Source organism: Epargyreus clarus, unplaced genomic scaffold (assembly GCF_041222505.1).
Source record: "Epargyreus clarus isolate Ecla_fem2 unplaced genomic scaffold, WU_Ecla_fem_2.2 ptg000008l, whole genome shotgun sequence".
NCBI lineage: Eukaryota > Metazoa > Arthropoda > Insecta > Lepidoptera > Hesperiidae > Epargyreus > Epargyreus clarus.
The window spans coordinates 13,322,329-13,337,692 of record NW_027332216.1 but is presented as its reverse complement, the minus strand read 5'-3'; the positions used below and the strand labels follow the sequence as shown (position 1 = coordinate 13,337,692).

Below are 15,364 nucleotides of genomic sequence, written 5' to 3'. Positions count from 1 at the left end.
ACATGGAAGTAACAACAAATACTTTTATTTTAAATACCACATAATAACGTATAAATTTGGAATTGCCACCATAAAATTTACGACTGTAACGAATATATTTTTTACAGTATGCAACATCAATATCGAAAAATGGCGTTCTGTACAGCTGTGGGTTGCGCAATTTATATGTAAATGTGCCCGAAAAACTTAACAAATTCAATAATTAATGTGTAAAAAATATCATAGACTTTGAAAATGTTGTTTGTACATAATTTATAGTGTTGATATTGTACAGTGTTCTATAATATTTCGTTAGTGCAAACCTGTCATGGACCGTGTATTTTTTGTGTTGTGGTGATGTATAAAAATAGTAAATAATGAAACGAAAAATAATACGGCTGTGTAAATAGTGTGATAATGATGGGTATGTTATGGGCTGTTTTGTTTGTGGCCTCGACAGGCCTCCACTTGGCGCAGGGCCTACCCCTGCGACCAACGCCGCAAGTCTACCCTCACGGTAAGTTGGTTTCTTCAAGTATTCGTATGTTTTTCTTAATTTTCTAGTTAAAATACGATATAATCAAGTCTACTCAGTTTTACTATAAGATATTGTCAATGTACTGTCGTAGAACAATTTTATTTCCTGTAAACATAGGTATTGAAATTTAGGAAAACGAAAAGGTTTTGTGAAATAAGTTATGTAGGATTCAAGGTTTTCTTTTTAGTTCAATAACCTATTCATATCCAGGCATTTCGCGCATTCCACGATAACTAAAATACAGTTTACTAAAAACTTTAAAAATGCATGATACAATTTTCATAATAAATGGAACAGTTTTTACCTCCTCTTTTTATTTCATTATACCCCCTTCTACAAAATATTTCTCATAAAACACCCCATTTCAATCAATTAGAAATAACTGACAAAATCTGCTTATGTGAACATTTTAAAAACTACTTACCACAAAGTCACCATATATTAACAATAGCAAATTAATGCTTATTATTATTTAGTTTTTCTTTTCTTTATATAGAATTTTCTTTTAAGTGAATCTAATTAATATAAATATTACATTCTTGTGATAATATTCTTAAGTTATGCATGTATGTAGATATTTTTTAATAAAAGAGCAAGTGCTTAGTGTTCTCTAGCCAAAACCTCCTGTAAAGCCTTATATATTTTTATAAAAGTTCTCTAAAAATTATAGGGACAATTTCCAATTTACTTTTCCCATTTAGATCCTATGTTCTTTGACACTCAATTTTGTTACTAAAAATAGTAGCAAATAGTTATAATTATACTTAAAACATTTTTGAAAAGGAACTGATATGAATTATTAAATTCCAAAACTCAATTGTTTTTTGATTGGTAGATTTAGAACTATTATTTTTACAGCATCTTTTGCGAAATTAATTTAACTGGTAATATCAATCCAAAAAACCAAGGTTCATAGAATCCTTTTCATTTAAAAAACTTTGCTGTAATACAATTTTTTAAAATTTACTGCAGTTTGTAAATTGTTTTATTGTTACTTACTTTATAATATCATCTAAAGGCTTTGTTATTAAAGATGGTCAAGGTATTATGTTCTGGGAGAAGTGGATAGTTTTAATTTACTGGCATAGATTTCTACTTAGACCTCAATATTTATTTTATAATGAAGTTCTCTTCCAGTACCATGTAATGTGATGTCACTGAACACATGTTTTATCCAGTGCAGAACAGATACCCTATTATAATTATGTTAATAAATTCATATTTGTATAATGCAAGAAATACATATAAAAACATTACTGTCACATTATACGAGTAGGTATTTAAGAAAAAATTGCAGACATTCTAACATTGTAATGTAGGCCTTTGACATTTGAAAATGTAGGATCTTGCTGAGAATAAAATATATATGCATAGCAGTAGAAGCCATACTAGTTGTGAGATCCAACAATCTACACTACTGTAATCTAACACAACTAAGCTTATATTATGAATGTAATTTCATAAACTGTGAATAAACATTGTGTCACTTGTTCCAGATCATAGTGGGCCATCGGTGTATGAAGCATGGGGCTCAGGGGGGCTGTATGCAGCATTGCCAGCGCTGGCGCTGGTGGTATCTGCCGTTGGATTGGTTTTTGGGTGTACTTGGTGTTATCGGCATAAGGATTGCAAGGTATGAAGATAATTTTGTCATGTGACTAGGTGATTTTGTTAGAAATGAAGTGTGAATAAAATTTCTTGACAACAACATAGTTATGAATGATCAAAGTCGTTGAATAAACTTGCCTGAATCCAAAAGTTATAAGATTCTGTATAACTGGCTCTTTTTATATATTTCACACATGTATTATGTCCAGGCAGGCTTTAAGTAAGTAAATTACATCAATTTGAATTACCTACAAAAAATAAATTTAATGAAAATCTAGATGAACTTATAAAATTTGTTACCAAAAAATTACATTTAAATGTAATGCACAAATGATATAATGAAATGACTTTTACTGTCCTATGAATTGAAGAGGTTTCATTGCAACATACTAAAACACCTTCCATTCGATTTACCACATTGATCAATTGGCTAACTAATCCGGGTTTTATATGTATCTACTGGGTGACAAGGTTAATCCTATAAGTGCTTTTATATTGAACATTGTGTATTTCTATGTTAGTATTGAAATGTTTACTAGCTCTGTGGCGCTATAGAGTTGAATTTGATTTGTTAAGTTAAGAAAATGTATGTCTTTCATAGTCTTTTAAGCATGTTCAGAGGTTCAAGAGGTTCTTCATATAATTAAAGATAATGCTTTAATAAAATCTCACACTTGGCTGAGCTACTTAACTCTATTTCCTAATGCATTCATCATTATCATGACAGTAATTTAATAAGAAGCCTTCCCATACTTTAAAATACATGTAATATCTTAATTTAGTTACAACAAATGGTTTCTATTTTTTATGTAATGGTAATTGGCAAGCCTTTATCCATTTTATGAGAGTGCCATGGGTTGGGTCTATAAGGGATGCTCATAACTCAGTAGCGCTAAGTGCAACATTTAATGTAGGCATCTGGAGTAACACTGATCCTTATAAATATGTGCAAAAGCAACAATAGTAGGAGGCATTTTTATCATAAGTTGCTTCGAAGGGTATTTATGTATCAGTATATATGTAATATGTATATCCATAAATAACTTAGTTACTCATAGGCATTCCAACTTGGTCATCATAGGTCATAACCTAGGTGTTATCAACTTTGGGTTGAACAAATTTAATGTTCTATTTTGAGTTAAGTATAAATGGATATGGTGAGACAATATCAGGTGGTATGCCTGTTTATTTCTTCTATTATGTATAAAAATATATTATAAGGGATGACTGTCCAAAGTTTTTTGTATCCCCATCGCTATTTGTATTTGTCATAGGGGCATATTATGTTTTAAAGTATAGAACCTCGTGTCTTAGATCACTATACATTTCTAAGTAAATATTATAACAATAGTGGTTTTTTGCGTATCGTTTTTCGTAAAGGTTAGAATGATATTTTGTGTATGGGCATTAATGTATACTTACATACATCTACTGTGAAATAAAAAACACTACATTTTAAGATAATAATCATTTTTCAAGTTCATAATTACGCTTATTCACACGGTACCAAAATTGGTTAAAAAATGTTAAGATTGGTTAAGAAACGTCTGAATTTATTGTTATTTGTGCAAAAATAGTACATTACAATACGAGGACGAAAAATTTTTTTCTTACAAGTGTGAGTTTGCAGGCCGAGCCGCAGGCGAGGACTGCAATCACACGAGTCAGAAAAACATTTTTCGTCCGCGTGTTGTATAAAATTTTATATTACGGGGTCGGAAATGGGGGTTTTGCGCACGCGAAGCGTGCGTAAAACGTCAATTTACGCACGCCGTGATATAAAGTTACATTTCGTTACAACGAGACACTTACATTGTAGGCCGAGAATAATTAGGATTCTTGCATATAATTAGAAAAACCTTACGCACAAACGCTTAACGACAAATATACACGATATTAATTGGACAAATACATAAATAGATACTCGCTAACCGGTAAACATGTGCACTTTGCTAAAAACAGCAAACAAGGCAATAAAATTTATTGGCAATTGTTGCATTCATCGGGCGAAGTTTCATTGTAAACAACTGAATGGCGTCTTTCGTTCACAAATACAATAAATGCGATTGGATGGTACGCGAATGTTATTGCGTACGTGACGTGGAACAGGTAATACAGTACGCGTTAATCCTAAAATACAAAAATAAATTGATACATACGGAGAGGTGGAACAGTAGAGTCCGCGTAAAACTGCTAGTCCGCTCTGAATATAGAAATGAATCGCGTCGCCATAGCAAATTGTATGGCTACACCTGCTAGCAACAACTTCAGAGCGGACTAGCAATTTGGCGCGGACTATAACACACTTACCAATTGCTACATACGGATTGTAAGACGAAAGATATGAGAGATTAATTTCGGCTTTACGTCACCTAAAGGAAAAATCACTGTAAGAAAACCTAAGTCGGTACCTACTACCTGTGAATTCTCTACAAGGATCTGATGATATCTCAAGGTATGCGTACTCAGACAGGAAACAAGTGTTCGGCTCTGAGATATAATGGATTAATGAGATATGTGAATAAGATAATATGATAAACAATAAGATGATGATAATTGTGGCAAAACAGAAAAAAAAACATTCCATCAAACTGCAAATGTATGTGATTATTGCGGGGTTTGATACGGTATAAGAGTTATAAGAATACATGAATATGTTATAAGAATTATAAGGACCAGCCGGACTATAAGGTTCAACTGGACCTACAAAACTTTACTGTATCTAAAAATACTGGAAAAAGTGGTGAATACGCATTTAAAACAACAGCCTTAGATACCTTATATCTTTTATTGCTCTTCAATCCAGTATTAATTCTGTATAACTGGTAACTTTCCTTCCAAGAATAAATAACTCAGTTTCCAACGCATCAGTTTATGTGATACCTGTTTCCTTCTGAGAGATGGAAGACGATTTCTGATGCAAATTCTAAAAGCTCAAGAACGCTTAACTAAAATACTTTCGAGAGAATATTTGCAAGTATTGCGGATTACACTTTGCATGTTTTATAAGTTGCAGAGGAATTGCATTTCGCGAGCGTGAAACATAGGTGAACTTTGCGAAATTGCCTATCTATTAAATATGTAATCCCGCTAGACTATACTGGACTGCGTGCATAGCAAGTCCGAGATCTGTCCATCTGTGTACATGAATTTATGTATTTGCGCGGTTAACAAAAGTTGCACTTATGTATCTAATCAGTTGCGGACGGAAGAGGTCGATGTACCGCACGCCCTCAGTTCTTGTCTATGTCGCCCGCCACACATTTGGATTTGGCCAAATATTTGCAAACATAATACAAATATTTGTTAAGCATGCTTAACTGATAACACAGTAACCTTGATGTTGAAGAAGTTAATAGCAGTTAAATGCAACTTGATAAAATTAAACCAATACAACTTTATTGGCCAGTATTGACAATTATTGGGTTATTTTTTGTTGACTATTTTGTTATTATGACTAAGATTGCAACTCCGAAGTATTTAAGTTAAAACATTACAAAAACCAAGATCAATGTTGACCACGTTGGCTATTATTCAAAAATGTAAGTTGTTGAAGCGTTCGCGTACCTACGATAGTGACATAAGAAGCCAACCGGTCTGCGGTCCAATTTTGTCTGTCGCTCATTGGAGCGTCAACGCGGATCAGGTTTCAAGGGGTCACTACCCACCGCCACCCCATGTACTAATTAATCCACATATACAATGAGCGGTCTGACTCATTCCCGCAGATGGGACAGCCCGCGACAATTACTCATCGTCTTGCCGATGTTTGGCAGCATCTCTGTTCTATTCTTCGCTCTGATGCGTCCACCACGTAGAACGGATGTCTGCCGTGTTAATCGAAGTATCGATTTTGCTAACGTTAGTCATTCAATGTGCATTTCTAGTTTTTATGACCGGCAGTTGTTATGAGTTGCTGCATTCGGTAATTTTATATCTCTGTCCGCTGCGCTTAGGATCAGGATCGAACGCCAAGGTCGATAAGCACATATAAATTTATGTTTGGCCAGATGTGTCCCGAAAGTATTCATGCGTAACTCGTCCAGAAGTATCGATTCGATCGAGTAATTCAATTCTACAAGTCTTAAGATTTTCCGTAATTAGACTTCCAAACATATAACTACAGTTTATTTATTATTTGATGAGATTCTGTTGTCCTCGTTTTTACTGGAGGACACTGCAGTTTCATTTAAATTCATTCAACGCTTTAAACACTGCAGTTTTATGCAAAAGTTCATTCTCTTACTGGTTTTATATGTTTTGTGCAATAAGAGAAAAATATTATAATAAAAACATGTTTACATGTGGTAATGTTTATGCGATCGGATCAATTAATGTCTAAACAGCCTTTTCAACTTCTTTTGCAAATATTGGCAAATATTGTCTAGACTACCTGGATATCAGGCAAATTTGCAATCAAGAATGTTAACAATAGTAGTTCTTGTACAGGTTGTTCCTGTTGAATAGTATTTAGGAATCGTTGAATGGATTACCGAATAAGACTCTAGAGTCGAGATGCATAATCGAGATATCAAAATAGATATAAGGTCTACGACCACTACGATTTCAATAGCACATACATTAATATGGATCTTAGGTTAGAGTTTGATGTTCATAATTCCATTTTAATAGTTTTTTTGCGGAAAGTTTTAGCTGTAATTTTGTTTGTATCATATTTACAACACGTTCAAATGGTAGGCGATGTTCCAAGCTCAGCATAAGTGGTTTTACAGAAAATAAAACTAGAATAAAAATTCAAAGAATATCACTTTGAAGGAGTCATGAAGGACACAAAGGTTTCTATAACATAATTCGATGAATCGTATACAAGACATAAATGTACTGCGATATCACCATCATGTGTCAGAAAATCGGAAAACTTAATATGCTTATTGTACTTATGATGTTTTTATTCATCTTCCGCCAATAAATAATCTTGTTTGCAATATATTAATGGAAAAAGGAGTACATATATTTATTCATGTGAATACTAAGAATAAGGGTATTGATAGTGTTTATTAAGTCTGTACAGTAATGACCCTCTACTATTTATTAAGAACATTTAACGATAACCATAAAATATAATTTAATTTATATTGATGTTTAGTTTATTACGATAGAATATTAATAAATCTATGTGGACATTGATGTTGTGATTAAATAATGTAATTTATTAGTATTACGTTCTACCCAGCATCGAACAATACCTCGTGACATCTTTAGACGTCATCGTTACAGCGTTTGCTCATCTCGGGTTATTTATTCTCTATACTTATCAAAAATCTTGATTTCTTATAAATGAATTATCTTTAGGAAAGATACCCCATTATGACTGACCTAAACTATAATTCATGTAAGTATACGTATGTGTTATGATTTTTTGACACCTATGATCCTTAGAGGTAGCATATAATTCCTGTAAGCATAGACATATTTAAATAGACTCCTACGGGAAGCTATTCATCTGTCCTGACTTCAATCAGGTTTCCTGCCCTATTTGATGGTGGTTACTAATTACAATATCGTCACTGTAGCATCATTTACAACTTAAAACATTTTTATTTATTACATACTTAAAACATTTTTATATACATATTCTTCCATTCTTGCCCTAAATCGTGCTACTGCCGCAAGTCAATTTGGTCTATTAATGTAATTGGTATACAACATTTGAGCGGAAATTGGATCCATTTTTCACCTGTTATGGCGCTTTCCAGCGAATCGACTGAACATCACCAATTAGACTCGCATTTATGTAGTGCACGTAAGCGTAATTTCATAATGACTAGCGTTTGGCACTGTGCGAAAGAGCTATACCGAATATTAGCTTTTAATCACCCTCTATTTTTAATCTTTTTAATTATATGTAGGAGCCTGGGAACGTCGGGGGCTAATGGGCAATCCGTCTGATTAGTTTGTTCGGGAATTGTTTGTGTCTTTTTACTTGACAATAAAAAGTTTAGATTCAAATCGAATACAATTAGGGAAAAAAAATAAAATATGACACCTGCATTTTTTTTTACTTATATAAAGAGTCAGGTTATGGAAAAATATTGACTTGTAAGAAAATAAGGAACTAAAGTAGTTAAACAGGGATCCCCCCTTTTAGATCATTATTTGGAACAATTCTTCTTCCTAATGAAATTTAGCATTTTCAGTACCTTATCACAGTTACCCAGCCAGTTCTCATCCATAGAAGTAAGTCTCAATGCGTCGACTGAAACAATACGAACCACATTTCGTAATAAAATCTTCCGTAGTTTTGCTAAAATGTTATTCTGATTGAGTTGGACAGGGGTCCATTTAGTGCCGAATTCATTAAAATTCATAATGTTATGTTAATTCCGCTGGCTTGGCTTATTTTCAATGACGTACATACATAATCGCGTATAAACGCCTCAGTGCCTTTTTTCTTACACTTGTAGCCGGCAGTAGGTCATAAGTCTTTAAGAACTTCAAACGAAATTCAGGTTACACTTTAATATATTCACAAGAAACTTCTAATATTTTATGGTATTATTTTAAATGGTTTCAATATTTGGAATATTTTATAAAGGTTGTAGAATCCTCTATGGTTCGACACCGGCGGCACCACCGCCACACCTATTCATTAATCATTACAGCTTAGTCCTCAGGGGTAGTGGTGCATCTGTGGCCGACCTTAGGTAGGAATCTAATCTTATCTGGAGTAGATCACAAATGTCCATGGGCGGCACTTACTATCAGGTGGACTGCATGCTCGTCTGCTACTCCTATATTATAAAAAAATGTCGTGCTATTGAATAATACCGTGAGATCATGCTGGTATTTCCTATATGAACCACATACCATACATCTGATACAATGTCACTCTGATTGAATTGACAATGCCCATTCAGACTATTCCTTTTTCGTTACACATGAATCTCGATTATGTGGTACCTTTGCCCATGACCCTTTTCAATGTTATGTCACTTGACATTGGAGTTAGCCGAAGCCGTGGTAAATGTTGAAGACTTACGTGCTAAGGCCCCAGCAGAGTAGCAACTCTCAGTTTAGGCGATAGACGATTTAGCTGCTTTTCTTAAACAAAAGGCAACCATCATACTGCAGATATAAATATTCCAGTCGAGGCAATCAAGTTGCTATGCAATGGTGTTGCGAGGCAATGGTGTTGCTAAAACGCGCGTTTTTGTACCGCTATCGAACGCATAAAGTCGCCAAAACGTGATGAAGCTCATAAAACTGCCTTAATATAGATATTTGAACCGCCATAAATCTCTTCTAAAGGCAGTCGTAGAGATTAATTCTTTTTGTAGAGGGAGACCTCTACAATGCACGCCGCGCCCGTTCCATACATTGAATTGAACAGCGCCCGCCCATTCTGCTATAAAGCCATTCTGATTGAATTGGACGCTGCCCATTTAAAGCATATTCGTTTTCAATCGATGTGAATCCGTATTCAGTGGAGAAAATAATAACAATATTACTTTCGTTACGTTTAACATCAGTGCACTGTTAAATTCTCACTCAATATTTATCTCATTCTAAGGACGTTAACATACAGATGGACTGATGGTAAGTGGCTACTGCCGCCCATGGATATCTTCAATCAACCCCACATAGGATTAGATATCTCTACCGGAATTCGGCCACAGATGCGCCGCTACCCCTGAGGACTAAGTAAGAACTCCGCGGAAAAGTATGTCTCTATTTACCACGCCTTTCAAAACTAGAACACAGCAGCGCTTAACACTGTTGTTATTAGGCGAAAGTAGGTGTGGCGGTGGTGCTGCCGTAGTCGTGCCACAAATGGTCTACCACCTTCAGACTGTATTGCAAATATTATTTCCCGAGACAGATATAGACGTTTCTTTTAGTTTGACTGTTTAGGCGCCAAGAAAAATATTCCGTGATCGAAGGCATGTTTACAAACACAGTTAGCCCACATTTGATAACGTGTTAGTGGCCCCAATTCCATGTAAATGCTAAACAAGTACGTAATTAGTCGACCGAACAAACAAACAAGCAAACATACGGTAATCTTAAAGTTATATGCGTAGGAGAGCTGAGTCAGGCGCCCACCTGTGGACCGCGAGACCGTTTTGCTGCGTAAACATATTACGTGCGTACTTAAGGCACAATATATTATGACAATATCAAAAGATACGCGGGCCATACTGACCTCTAAAATAATCGCACTATACGCGATAATCGCGTGCAGATATCCAATGATAGTTTGCGCATCGTAAGCGCGTGAAGATTCCAATTTGCGGGGAACTGCGAGTTTTTATCTCTCGACGGCCGCTGATATCATTATTAGACGCTGTTTTTACGGAGGCTAGCGTGTGTAATTGTTATTTACTCTAGGCCTTAGTCACTTTACGTGTTGCGTGTCTTCTGCGTAGGCTGATGTAAGGCAATGAGTAGTTAGGGCTCTCTTGAAGTTATGATCAATTGATTACGCTAAGTGTATTATTCGTGTACTTGCGATTTTTTTAGAAACATGTCTAAGATGAAATAGATACGATATAATTCTTTTACATTGCTTTGTTTTTATTGTCGCTTTGTGATATTATATTGGAGGATTGTTATTGTATCAAAATTGTATTTAGGTCATTTTTTTCGTATTTAGGTGTAAATCTTAAGCCAATTTGGATAAGGTTCTTTGAGACAAAGTCAAGTGCACAAAAACCTAGTGACAAAAATAAACTTTTTTCAGTCAGCGTTGTTTCAGTAACGACGCCGGTCGAATTCTTTCACGATGGACTTTGAGACGCTTCACACGAAAGCCCTAGACTGCGCGCGAGACATTTACACTTCACAGGCCAGTGTGAGCTTTCGCTTGTCGGGCGTGAAAGTGAATCTTACCGGATTGGGAATAGGAGCTGTTCAGGGGTAGATTTATGATGGCGTTGACAGACGATGCAGTGGGCGCAGTGGCGCTTCGCGTTGGCACAATGCCCGGGGCGCGGGAACCAGCCACCTCGCCACCTAGCCCCACCCACGACGTTCCCTCCGCGCCTCCCTCGTTGCCACTCTGACTAATGCACGAAAACAATACACCGCTGTTGACCCAGCAATGTACTGGCACGCCTACAGCGCGTCGCCGACGGCGCTCAACCCCGCTCAAGTGACGCGCGGAATGCTCGATATGTACGTACCGGTGTCATTGTTGCTCTACCTTAACAGCTATCGGCCCTTTGCTCTCACCAAGATTTATTCGAGGCATGACAAGTGATAAATGGGTTTGTTTTTTCCACGTGCATCTCGGTATTATACGTACAAAATATAAATTTGCTCATGTTTATTTTAGTAACTGAATAATGCTTTATCTATTTACCGTCCCAGATCATTACACCTCTTGCGACTTTGTTTTTATAACAAAATTATAAGTTTCATACATCTCACAAAAGCTTTATTTGTTCGTACAAGTTTTATCAACTACAAAAACATTATTATATTAAACGTTTATTATTTATTTCCTGTGGCACATTGATAATATTAAACTTGGCGTATACAATTAAAAAAAAATCTACGCAATTCAAATGAGTGGTTGTTATCTATGTCTGGACTTATAAAACCAGCAAAAATAATGTTCGTAGCAGAAGCGCAGCAGCGATACCCATCTGTCGTGAATGCTTAAACAAACTGAATAAGTGCCTTGACAAGCTGTGAATCAGCAGATAAGCGGTCTGAGAGATAAGGCATTCACTTCTCGGTATTGCGGTAGGTCGGGACGAAGGAAATTCTTGAAAAGACTGCCGAGTTTTGTAAAGAAAACACATTTTGTGGTGGAATTGCAGATATGCGCACAGAGCAAAACCCGACCTCATAATGTTTATAGCGTAATGAAACAGTTGAAATGGAAGCGGAATTTGTAAAGATTGTTACATTTTGGTCTAATTAGTAAATCGATTACGACTGAAGTATTTTATTACGCAAATACAAAACTTTCAAGTAAATTACCTAAGAAATTTGTTACATCGCTAAACACTCTCAACTATTTCAGGAAACTGCCTGAACGCGAGCGGTCATTCATCATTTTAACGATTAAGCATTACGCAACGCTTATGAACATCCTCCATTCATTGTGGACATGCAAATTTCGATTCGTTCTTCGCATCCACATTCGAGTCACGTCCCGAAGCCGCTACCGACTGCGTCTGTAATTAGTGTGCGTGTATAAACAAGCCATTTGCCCGGCAAATTGGCCATTCCCGCTAACCGGTCCGTTGCCTCAGCAGATTTGTGGGAGAACGAACTAGCCATGAATAGATTGCGCTAAATATTTAATTAGGAAGCCAGCTGCTAGGTTTTCACTTGGACGCGATATGCAGTTTATGAGCTCATGAATTTTACATCATCTTAGAAACTGATTTCAACCCTCAAGTGTCATATTAATATACTCGTAAAAGCCGATGAGCCTGTTTTAATTTATGCAAAGAGGTTTAGGCATGCAAGTCAGACAAGTAACATACAAAGTTCGGATTATCTACGAGCTTTTCCCTTAGGAGTCTTTTAATCTTCCTTGAAATTCTGCTGCCCTTGAAAACCAGAAAGTTTATCTGAATAGACATTGTTGATTTTCCTTAACGTGATTCACTTTTACCTAGTATTTTCTCGGTCAGCTCTGGTAATCCTGCTAAAATTATGACGGAGTTCGGCTATTTATTACAAGGTTACAGTTATTTATTATCAAGAAAAAGGGTAGGACGAAGGAAATATTTTGCAGCCGCTGGAGTCCGCTGTCTGGTAAACATAAAATAAGTAAGGACAATATCAAATACATCCCAGAAAGTACCAACGACTAAGATATGTTCGTAGCACATCGGCAACTTGGATGTTAACGACGCAGCAAATTAGTATTCTATTAGTATCATTAATATTATACCTATACTTATTTATGTGTAACTTGTTACTCGTGCAGCTTGATTATTATTATATTCTATATTTACTTCATTGTCTTACGTATGTGTCTTATGTTGTTGTGTTAATTATTCGTTCCCGATCAAGTTTATAGCCGACGCACATGTTATAACTTTGCATGAGATAAAACCAATAATATAAATCTGAATACTCGTCGACCTACTTCTTTCTATAAGGAGGAAGCATAGATAGATATTATGCATTATTTCTTCGGTCGACTGTGTATTATTAATTGGCCTTTCGCGTAGGTAGTAATTTTGTATCAATCGTAAGTGGCGATTGTAGTTAATCTATAAATTCCTGATCACTTAATCTACGATTAGCAACTCGTTGCCAAGTCCCGGCGTAACCCAATCGCGTCCCGTGTTGGCGGCCGTACATCGTCCGCTAGAATGCCGGCCGTCTCATAAAGTACACGGTGTGCATGCGCGGGCGCATCACCCAGTGCGGTGACTCATGCATTGTGCTCACGCTAATTACATTGTACGTCGAACACGTGCATGTGTTCCCCTTGAAACGGCTCGCCTGATAAATACAGAACTGTACGGTAACCGCTCCCTGGGCTCAGGATCGGGCATTGTTGAGGAATATACCCGTGTATATAATATCTAATGGGTTGAACTAACCGCCATTGTAGACATAATAGGCAATAAATGGACTGGCCAAGGCCGCCAGTTATGCATTCGCTTGTCGTCTATATATTTTATGGCGGAGAGAACTGTCTATCTATGCAGCCAATTATACATCATTTATGACAACCACTTAAATTGGTCCGGTTTGTAGGAATAGACGTTGCCGAGTGAAATTATGTTCCATTCTATACAACTATAGGGGTTAGAAAGAATTAGACGTGTTTATGTTTGTTTTTGCGATAACCGTAATTTCTGTGTATCACTATCGTTTTTATTGGACCCACCATCCGCCCACTTGTACTTAACCCTACCGTTATTTCTTACGAGCTTACGAGTAACCTTGAATGTTGCAACGTAATGTTATTGTTAACTTAATCTTTTGTTGTTGCGTGTATTTTTAGATATAGGAAGCTAATTCTTTTTCTCAAATTGACATGATTCATTCATTCACTTTATTTCCTGTTTTAATCGCCTTTATTCCCATAATTGTTCAGTGATGTAATTTCGTTGATACATTGTCGATGAATTAAGAATTGTTTTATAGTGTATCATGAAAGTATCATACGTGGAAGTTTACTTCGATTAGACTATTCATTGAAACCGTATTACTACAGTACTTTCCGTGGCTGTGTGCAGCGCCGTTGCGGCTGTGGGAATTTCACCTGTCCGACGAGTAAATCAAAAATCGGCTCGGCTATTTTCGTACTCTTTAAAGCTTTTCGGTCGGTGCCTCTTCATTATACAACGCTCTCAAGTGTTCCTATAGGAGTGCGGTTTTTCACCTCGTCCGCATTTTACATTTTCATCATCCTAAAAGTACATAAATTTTCGAAATGAACTTCTCCGTTCCTCCATAGAAATTCGTTTAATTTTTGAATGCATTTACTCTTTGATTAAAGTCTAGGAAATCGCATTTAGCTCGTAGATTCGTACGGACGTTCGTATACGTACGTATTGAAATCGGTTTAAAACGACTATTTGTGACGTTTATTTAACTTATATTCAAAACCATTTATCGCTGAACAAAAAATGTAATTCCTTTTTTGGTACTTTGCTATATGCCAATTCTGGGAATTCAAAAACGGAATCATCCGTTGTAATTACGCAAGTTACGTTGCTCTATATGATTCACTTACAAAAGTAGACATGTGCACCAATTTGCTAAGTGTTCATGTTATTAGGTTAATGAGCTTCGTGTAAAAGAAATCTGAATATAGCATGTCTTGATATGACTGTACTTAATTAATTGCAGACTCTGCGTAATACTATGTTTAAAATGAATGTCGCTTATTGCCTTCGGTGTCTAGCTTATGATAAGTTCACAGCCGTATTCAGCTTTTACCAATATTGACGTAAACGATTTTCACTTTAAATAAAACCGTTCATTGCAGTTTTTTGCGACGTCCACCTCATTTCGTTAGGCACGGAAGAATTGGCGATATCGGTACAGCGTGGCGTATTTGACGGCCAATTTCTTTAGCCGGCTATTCGAATATATTTCTAGGAGCATTCCGATCTAAAATCCAGCAAATTTGTAACATTTTATCGACTATACTGTATGCGTAATGTAGCTACTTAAATTCAAGAGTGATAATTAAGCAAAATCAATTTATGTTAATGAATGCATATATTTTTATACGCGTGGATTAGCCGTAATTACTGTTAATTATTTAGTAACACATGTTTTTGTTTTTCTTTC

At 36.0% G+C, this 15,364-nt stretch overlaps 1 protein-coding gene across 6 annotated transcripts in view; it reads left to right on the top strand.

Annotated features, from left to right (window-relative positions):
* The first annotated feature begins 129 nt into the window (after positions 1 to 129).
* LOC140744504 (uncharacterized) overlaps positions 130 to 15,364 on the top strand; it is a 43,361-nt gene continuing 28,126 nt past the window's right edge. For all 6 annotated transcript variants that reach the window (XM_073076127.1, XM_073076124.1, XM_073076126.1 and 3 more), the window contains exons 1-2: positions 130 to 496; positions 2,014 to 2,150. In XM_073076127.1, the coding sequence (XP_072932228.1) occupies positions 397 to 496; positions 2,014 to 2,150 (237 nt within the window). In that variant the 5' untranslated portion in view covers positions 130 to 396. The remainder of the gene's footprint in view (positions 497 to 2,013; positions 2,151 to 15,364) is intronic.